The sequence below is a fragment of the Suricata suricatta genome, chromosome 17 (assembly GCF_006229205.1).
Source record: "Suricata suricatta isolate VVHF042 chromosome 17, meerkat_22Aug2017_6uvM2_HiC, whole genome shotgun sequence".
NCBI lineage: Eukaryota > Metazoa > Chordata > Mammalia > Carnivora > Herpestidae > Suricata > Suricata suricatta.
This window is the reverse complement of record NC_043716.1, coordinates 57,471,242-57,480,082: the sequence shown is the minus strand read 5'-3', so window position 1 is coordinate 57,480,082 and position 8,841 is coordinate 57,471,242. Positions and strand designations below refer to the sequence as shown.

The 8,841-nt window shown below is 66.3% G+C and overlaps 1 protein-coding gene across 1 annotated transcript; it reads left to right on the top strand.

The window, feature by feature from the left end:
* Positions 1 to 540: 540 nt before the first annotated feature.
* ENPP7 (ectonucleotide pyrophosphatase/phosphodiesterase 7) lies at positions 541 to 8,015 on the top strand. Its single transcript, XM_029928674.1, has 7 exons — positions 541 to 705; positions 784 to 1,074; positions 2,162 to 2,307; positions 3,637 to 4,263; positions 4,776 to 5,040; positions 5,543 to 5,636; positions 7,854 to 8,015. Exons 2-6 carry the CDS (start codon positions 822 to 824, stop codon positions 5,623 to 5,625), a joined length of 1,374 nt encoding a protein of 457 aa, XP_029784534.1. The 5' UTR covers positions 541 to 705; positions 784 to 821; the 3' UTR covers positions 5,626 to 5,636; positions 7,854 to 8,015.
* Positions 8,016 to 8,841: the final 826 nt, after the last annotated feature.

Genomic DNA, 8,841 nt, shown 5'->3' with positions numbered 1-8,841 from the left:
CATCCCTGGTGCGCCCAGCCTGTCCCGCAGCCTCTGCCCAGCCGTGCCCACCTCTCGGCCTCCGGCCCGCTTCCTTCCCGGGCCCCTCACTGTCTTACGTTTTACCTACTCGCTCACTGTCTGCTGTGTGCCCCCAGCCAGAATGAAAGGAGCCAGGAGCAGGGCTGTCTCCTTCACTCTGTGTCCCCAAAATGGAGAATGTGCTTTGTAGGTACTGGGAGAGAGAGAGAGTCAGAGACAGGGACAGGGACAGAGAAGGGGGGGTGCACACTGGACTCGTGCGCCCACCCCGATGAGCCCAGGTAACGCTTCTGCCAGCCTCGAGGAAGTCCACGAGGGAGGCACCCTCGCCGCGTGCCCGTGTGAGGTCCTGGCAAGCCCAGCCTGCAGCCCTGAGGCCCATGAACCCCAGAGCTCCCCCCGACTTACAGCCGGAGAGGCCCCACCCCGTGCTCTGGGGTCAGGCGAGCAGGGCACCCGGGCCAAGAGCAGCTCGGAGCGGCGGAGTGGGGACACAGGCCTTCTGGAGGGAGTGGCCCTCTCTCTCCAGGCCTTGGGGACCGGTCCCTGTCCTCCCTTGAGGACACGTGCCCCCGCGGGGAGGAGGACCCAGCCCAGGAGGCTGTGCAGGCAATAAAAGCAGATGCCGAGTGGGGCTGGGCCCAGGCGGCAGGTGCGGGAGCCGGGCCGCTTCCCGAGACACAGGTACGTGCACAGTCTCGTGTTCAAAGAGGCGCAGGGTAAGATCAGCCTGGCTGACTTTGGGACTTTGCCCCTCAGCAGGAACGAACCCAGACGCTTTCCTGGCTGGAAAGCCCATCATGGGATGCCCGACTGTCCTCCTCGCTGCGGCCCTGCTCACCCTCCTGGCTCCAGGGACCGGGGCTCCCATCAGCAGGAAGGCCTCCCGAAATAAGCTGCTGCTGGTGTCCTTTGATGGCTTCCGATGGGACTATGACCAAGACGTGGACACCCCCAACCTGGACGCCATGGCGCTCGACGGGGTGAAGGCGCGCTACATGACGCCCGCCTTTGTCACCATGACCAGCCCCTGCCACTTCACCCTGGTCACTGGTGAGCGCGGGCCTGCGGTGGGGCCTGGGGCTGGGGACGGGGCTGAGCAACCGGGGGGACCAACAGAAGGCACCCAGTGTACGCACAGAGTGCTGTGCCCCAGGGCACCGCGCAGGGACAGAGGTGAGACCCAGGAGGGGATGCCTCACTGGGGAGACAGCACGGCTGGTGACCACGGATAAAGGCACAAAGATGCCCAGCCGTCTCGTTTTAAACAGTGACCCCCAACCAACGTGGCATCCTGGGAGGGCTTCTGGAGGTGGTGAGTGTGGCCAGGTTTCAGACAGGCGGGAGAGGTGAGCCTCAGGCTCCCTGCTGCCCCTGCCAGCCCCTCGAACTGCCATCGCCCTGTGTGGCTGGAAGTCTAGAATGCAGGCATCAGCCAGAGACTCTAGGGTCCCTTGCTGCCCGTCGCTCCCGCCCGGCTGCTCCTCACGTCTTGTGCGGACGCTCACCCCCTCAGGGCCCACCTGACCCGGACTGCCCTCGCCTTAACCTGATAGTCACATCGGCAAAGACCCTGTCTCCAAGCAAGGCCACGGGCTGGGACTCTGGGTGGACGTGACCTTGGAGGGGGGACCCTGCTCCTTCCCGAAGGCTCATCCTGACGCCAGCACTCTGTGACCACGGCTCCCGCGGCACGTCACCTGTGTCCTCAGGAGGTCACAGAGGGGGCGGGGGATGGGGGCCCACTCATCACGGTCCCTCTCGGGCCTTCTCCGCACATGTGCGTGCGTTTCCCGTGCAGAAAGCGAACGTCAGAGAACATCCCGTGGCTGGAGCCCCTTGGGCTCATTTACACTCCTGCCCGGGATTTTACGACTGGACCACAGCCGTGAATCGGGTCCCTCCCCATGGCCATCGGGGGCCCTCCCGGGCTTTGCTGAAACCCAGAGGCTACAAATGGCATCCCCACACGCAAGGTGGCACCGTGCGCACATTTAGCCACAGGATAAGTCACTGCCCTGCGGGCAGAACCTCCGGGCTGGGGACGATGTGCCAGGGACCCCAAGCCTGGGCCCCGGGGAGCAGCACGTGAGAAAGCCCGCCCGCCTCCCGCCTCCCCTCTGCCGCGTCCCCCCCACAGGCAGATACATCGAGAACCACGGCGTGGTCCACAACATGTTCTACAACACGACCAGCAAGGTGAAGCTCCCCTACCACGCCACGCTGGGCATCCGCACGTGGTGGGACAACGGCAGCCTGCCCATCTGGATCACAGCCCAGAAGCAGGTACCGGCCCCGCCGACGGCCGGCGGGAGACAGGGTCGGGAAGGACCGGGCCCAGAAAGACGGTGACCTCTCGGGACCCCCGCAGGCGCCCCTCCCCCGGGGCCCCGGGCTCCCAGCACTGAGGGGTATCGGCGGGGCCTTGGGGGCGGTGGGTGCCGGGTCCTGGTGTGTGGCCCTGCCCAGCCCTCCCCGGACCCCCGGGACCGAGCAAGAGTCTACATCCTCCCGCCGGGAGGGAAAACTGCAGCCCCGGACCCCTGGCGGTGGCAGACGGGTCCCCAGAGGAAAAACAGTCACTCGACAAAAAGACACATAACAACAAAACAGCCTGAGGTCTTTCCCCTTCCGAGTTCCTCTCAGGGCTGGGCAGCTGAATTCCAGGGGGCGGAAGATAAAGTAAGAGGTGGGCTGTGGGGCTGAGCTCAGGGGTCTCACCCTCCCGCCACGTCCTGGGAGCTGCCAGGCCCCGGAGGCGTGGCTCCTAGTCCACAAGGCCAAATGGACGTTTTCCAGATGAGCCCAGGATGAACTTCAGAACTATACCCACCTTCTCGGCCGGAGTCCCTCCGCTCTGGAAGGGGCTCCCGGTGCCAGGCTCATTCACAGAGAGCGGGGGCTGGGCGCCTGGCCTCTCGCGGCCAGAGAGACAAGCAGGCAGGGCGTTGGGCGGGCACGCGGGGGGGGGGGGGGGGGGGGGGGGGGGGGGGGGGGGGGGGGGGGGGGGGGGGGGGGGGGGGGGGGGGGGGGGGGGGGGGGGGGCGGCTCCAGGCCAGAAGGGGAGGGCGGTCCCGACAGCTCAGCCTCGGTGCAAGGGCCTAGGGCCAAAGTGATGATGAGGACAGAGGACACTGCCTATCTGGGGACGCGTTTATATCCATGATCTCACTAGCGCTGGTCCACCAGGCACCTGCTATCTCCTCTATAAACGGTATCAGCCCTGGGAACAGAAGATAAGAGCGGTAAAAGGTCTTCCCAAAATGAAAGGCTCGTGGGGCGCCTGGGCGTCCACCTTCTACTCAGGTCATGATCTCATGGTTCGTGGTTCAAGCCCCGCGTCAGGCTCTGTGCTGACAGCTCAGGGCCTGGAGGTGCTTCGGATTCTGTGTCTCCCTCTCTCTGCCCCTCCCCTGCTCACACTCTGTTTCTGTCTCTCAAAAATAAAATAAAAGACAAAAAAATTAAAAAAAAGAAAAGAAAGAAAGAAGGCTGGTGCCTGCAGCAGGTGCAGGGCAGGGGGAGCGGGCAGAGGGGAGGGCGGGCGGAGGCGGCAGGGACAGGTAGGGGCCGCGCCCAAGGAGGCCCCGGCTTCAGCGCCACCTTCCCCGGCAGGGCTTAAGGACCGGCTCCTTCTTCTACCCGGGCGGCAACGTCACCTACCAGGACACGGCCGTGACGCTGAGCGAGAAGGAAGGCGTTCTGCACAACTACGCCGACGAGAAGGCGTGGAGGACCAACATCGACACGGTGATGAGGTGGTTCACGGAGGAGGGCCTGGACCTGGTCACGCTCTACTTCGGGGAGCCCGACTCCACGGGCCACAAGTACGGCCCCGAGTCCCAGCAGAGGCGGGACATGGTGATGCAGGTGGACAGGACGGTGGGCTACCTCCGCGACCGCATCAGGAGCAGCGGCCTGGAGGGCAGCCTCAACCTGGTCATCACCTCCGACCACGGCATGGCCACCGTGAACAAGAAGGCCCCGGACCTGGTGGAGTTCCACAAGTTCCCCAACTTCACCTTCAAGGACATCGCGTTCGAGCTCCTGGACTACGGGCCGAGCGGGATGCTGGTGCCCAAGGAGGGGCTGCTGGAGAAGGTGTACACGGCCCTCAAGGGCGCCCACCCCAGGCTCCACGTCTACACGAAGGAGTCCTTCCCCGCCTCCCTGCGCTACGCCAACAACCCCAGGATCACCCCCTTGCTCATGTTCAGCGACCCCGGCTACGTCATCCACGGGGTGAGCAGGGGGCGGGCTCCCTCGCCGGGCTGCCGGCTCTCCTCCCAGATCCGTGAGGAGCACCCCTGCTTCTCACGGGTCCCCGGGCGGAGGGGCGCCGGCCGCGCAGGGACACACCCATCCCGATGCGAAAGCGGTGTGTGTGCACGTCGTGTGTCTGTGTGTACACGTGTGCGATCCGTGCGTGTGCGTGCGTGTGGGTGCCGGGGCGGGGGGAAGACAGGCCTCAGTGAGGGGGACATGAGGGCCAGGAGCCCGCTCTGCCATCAGCTGAGAGCCGCGGATGCCACCGGGCAAGCCGGGAGCAGGCGGGAGTCAGGAAGGCCCGACAGCGCCGCCCCGTTTCCTTGGGGTCAGCGCCGAGGTCGCCGGGTCTCCGCTGAGGCTCCCTCTCGGCCACGGAGCTTTCGCGGCTCCGAATTCAGAGGCACTCTCCAGCGCAGGGGTGCGGCTGGCGGCGCAGGGGTGAGCCCCGCGTCCCAGCGGAGACTCAGGACCTTCCCTCTCGGCAGAGACTGAACGTGCAGTTCAACAACGGGGAGCACGGCTATCACAACGAGGTCATGGACATGAAGACCATCTTCCGGGCCGCGGGCCCCAGCTTCAAGCGGGGCCTGGAGGTGGAGCCCTTCGAGAGCGTGCACGTGTATGAGCTGTTGTGCAGACTGCTGGGCATCGTGCCCGAGCCCAACGACGGCTCCCTGGGCGTCCTGCTGCCCACGCTGCGGGACCCCAGCCCCGGGCCGCCCAGCCCCCGGCCGCCCACGCCCCCCTCGGGTAAGGTGCTGCCGGCCACGCTGGCCAGGGACCGCCATCGGCTGTGAGGGGCCACCCCCCCCGCCCCGCCCCCGCCCCAGACTCTGGAAGCATTTCAGGTCCCTAGAAGGAGAGCAGGTGGACACGAGCCACCTTGCTCGGGGCGGGGGCTGCGGGCCAGGGAGGCAGGTGCGGTCCACCTCCGGGCTCCTGGAGCCGCGTGACCCGCTCTCCCACGCGGCCACAGGAGGGCTCCTTCTGGGGCCTTCCTGGATCAGCCTCCCCCCAGCACACCCTGACCCCCAACCCTGACCCATCCCAGGGACAAAAGTCACCTGGGAGGTGACAAGATGGCAGACCCCAGCGGGGGCCCGGCTGGAGGTGTGGGGGAGGGGGGGCTCTGCTCAGCAGGGGCCATGGTGAGAGATGAGGTCGGGGGCTCATGGGGGGGGGTGGAAGGCACCGGGCCACCATCGAGGAGTGGGGTGAGTGACGCGCCCTGGCACGCTCCGCATTTCCTCAGGGTCCGCCCTCCTGCCGCGTGGCTGGTCCCCCCTGGTGATGGGACTCTCGGTGGCTACAGTTCTTCTGGCCAAGGTCGCATAATGCCGCTCAAGGTCAGAGGCCCAGGAGGGGAGAGGAAAGGAGGGGAAGGGAGGGGAGGGGAGGGGAGGGGAGGGGAGAGGGCCCCCCCGCCCCGGCCGTGGTTCCTGCTGTCCAGCCTGATGCCCCCACCATCAACCTGGGCCCCACACCGGGCAGAGAGGGGTCAGTCCTGGGGATCCCCGCAGGTTCCCTCCAGCTGCCCTGCCCTAGGCCTGGAGCAGGTCTTTCCAGAGCAGACAGCCCATGAGGCTGGGACCCTCCCCCCTCCTCCCCACACCCCTGCCTGCAAGTCCTGGTGCTCCACCGGGGACACGGGAGAACTCAGAAGCCTTGGGGTTTAGGTTTGCAGGGAGGGGGCAGGGGAGGGGGCAGGGGAGGGGGCGGGTCCTGGAATACACTGGGCGTGGCCAGTCCAGGGGGTCTCGCCGACTGGTGACAGCCCTGCCTGGTGTCTGCCCGGTGGCCCTCCAGCCAACGCAGAAGCAAAACCATTGTTCATTCCCAGACCACACAGTGGGAGCCTGTTGGGTGCCCGGGCTCTGGGGGTACCAGGATGCCCTGCACCCCGGAGTTTGTAATTTAGGGGTCACAGGGGGCAGACAACAGGAAGAGAACGAATCAGCAAGATGACTGAGACCAGCTAACAGGGGGGCTGGCCTGAAGGAGGAGGACAGCGGCCATGCCCAGCCCGGGGAGGGGGGGGTGCCCGGAGCGCGGGCGAGAGCCCCTGGCTGGCACTGCGCCCTGCAGGTTGTGGGGGAGGGGGCGGCCTGGGCGTGGAGGGGGGATTGGAGGCAGCGTCCTGAGGAGCTGCCTCACAGGCCTGGGGAGTCCCCAGCCGAGTGACACGGGGAGCGCCTGATTTGACACCCATGATTAAAGGAACACAGGAGGCCGGAGCTTGGCCAGTCAGGAAGGTCCCGCGGGGGTCTGGGCAGAAGGTCTTGGGGTCGGGGCGGAGATGGTGTAAAGTGGGCGAGAGGCCCTGACCGCCGAGGGTTGCGTGTGGGGCTGAGGAAAACAGCTCCGAGCCGGCTGCCCCCGGAGGGCCAGAGCTGCTCACGGGGACATAAGGAGGTCGGGACCCCACAGTCCGGACAGACACGGACCAGGGGCGGCTGAGGGAGGCGCGAGGCCAGAGGGGAGGAGGGAGGAGCTTTCCTGGGGGCGGCAGGGCTGGAGGGACCCAGAAAGACCACCTTGGCCAGCCCCCGCGAGCCCCCGACGGCGCGCTGGAGCCCGACGCGTCAGCCGGCCAGTCCAAGGACACCGAAAGTGACTGTGTCCGAACACTGGCTTCGGAGCCCCTCACCTGCAGTATCCACGGCATCCGTCACTAGCTCTCTGCGCGCGGGGGGCGCCGGGTCCGTGAAGCGGGCCCTCCAGCACGAAGCAGTGATGCAACGCGTCCTGCGGCCCATAAAACACCCCCAAAAACCGAGAGGTGGGCTCAGACTTCACGGGCCGGGGAAGGCCAGGCCGCCGACTCCACTCGTGGTCCCGGGAGGTTGGCCCAGAGCGCGTGAGCAAACCCACGCTCCAGACCGAGAGCGTGAGGGCCCTCTGCCTGGTCCTGCGGTGTAAACGCCCCAGTTCCCGGCCCCGGGGCAAGGTCACAGCTGCCAGGCTGGGAAGAGGCTGCAGAATCAGGCCTCAAAACGGAGCGGGCGCCCAGCACAGAGCTCGGAGCCCCGGGACCGCCTCCCTGGCTGGATTTGTCACCACAGCCACCGAATCCAGGAATCCAGTTGGGAACCACCGCCGCCGCGCCGTGGGCCGTTTGTTCTCTCCACTCCAACAGCAGTGCCCAAAGGACGTGCCGCACACACAAGGAGCGCAGCGGCCTCCACCACGGCCCGAGTCCCCCCGCCGGGCCAGAGCAGGCAGAGCGTCAGGGGAAACCGAGCACCCTTAGGTTCTCCCCCTCTCTGGGAAGGCAGGACCCCCAGCCAGGCCTAGGAAAGTGCCCCCACCGCTGGAAGGGTCTAACCCCCACAAGCCCTTCCCTCCCCCACCCCCAGCAGCACCCCAAGTGCCCTCTGGGGTGGGGGGCAGCTGAGGGTCGGGAGTTCCCACAGGGACCTTCTCAGCCACAGCCTGAGGTGCGGGTCCAGGCCACCAATCCCTCCCTCCCAGCAGCCCGGCTTCCTCTTCTCCCCCAGACCGCCCTCCCCGCCGGCCCTCCCCCACCAGCGCTCCCTCCGGCCAACAGGTCCTTTTTCTTCCAGGCCCGCCTCTTCCAGGAAGCCTCCAGAAGCTGCCCTCTCACTGCGGGAGTCTTCTGGACACGGCTGAGCCTTGTCTCCCAACTTGACCACAGACGTCAGTGTCCCCACAGCCCAGCCCATGCTCAGCCGTTGGTGCTACGGCCCCTGCCCAGGCCTGGGACAGCGCAGGGTCCCCCCTCCCCGCTTCCCGCAGGCCCCGCCCCACGAGCCGTGCCGTCTGCGGCCACGCGGGGGCGCGCGGGAGCCCCCCCGCCCCCGCCCCCGCCTCCAGCCTTGGCCGGGACGCTCTGCCTGATGGAGTCCGCACGCCAATCCCCGCGGGCTCCTGCTCCTGGGGAATGAAGGGCAGCCTCGCCGCTACAGCCCGCCGGGTTTTCCTACCCCGACCCGTCCGCTCTGGCGGGAGGCGCCCTGGCAGGCCTTGCCCAGAGCTGGTCCAAAGGGTGGGGTGTGAAGGCTCTTTGTAAACTGACGGGGGAGGGGGGGGACCAGAATCCCTAAGCCGCGTCGTTATTCAGCCAAAAAAATAAAAATAATTTAAAAAGGGGAAACAGGGGCGCCTGGGTGGCTCAGTCGGTTAAGAGTCTGTTTTGGGTCTGTCTGATGCTCAGCTCATGATCTCAAAGTTTGTGGGTTCGAGCCCCACATCAGGCTCTGTGCTGACAGCTAGCTCAGAGCCTGGAGCCTGCTCCGGATTCTGTGCCCCCTCTCTCTCTGATCCTCCACTGCTCCCGCTGTCTCTCTCTAAAATAAATAAATAAAAAACATTTAAAAAAAATTTTTTTAAACGGAAAACATTGCAGATAGGAGACCACCACAGGAGGATGCGGGGGAGAGGGGAGAGTGTGTGTGCATGTGTATATGTATGCGCGTCTGCCCATAAATATACCCCCTAGAGCGTTCCCAAGCTAGAGGGGAGCACTGCCAGGGTGCAGAGAGGGGCTGGGGGGCCAGGCCAGGAGTGGGGGGTGCTGTCCGCCCACATGTG

Coding starts and splice junctions, on each gene's coding strand:
- ENPP7 (XM_029928674.1), top strand. CDS start 822: ATGGGATGCCCGACTGTCCTCCTCGCTGCGGCCCTGCTCACCCTCCTG. Junction 1,075..2,161: donor CCACTTCACCCTGGTCACTG/GTGAGCGCGGGC, acceptor TCCCCCCCACAG/GCAGATACATCGAGAACCAC. Junction 2,308..3,636: donor GGATCACAGCCCAGAAGCAG/GTACCGGCCCCG, acceptor CTTCCCCGGCAG/GGCTTAAGGACCGGCTCCTT.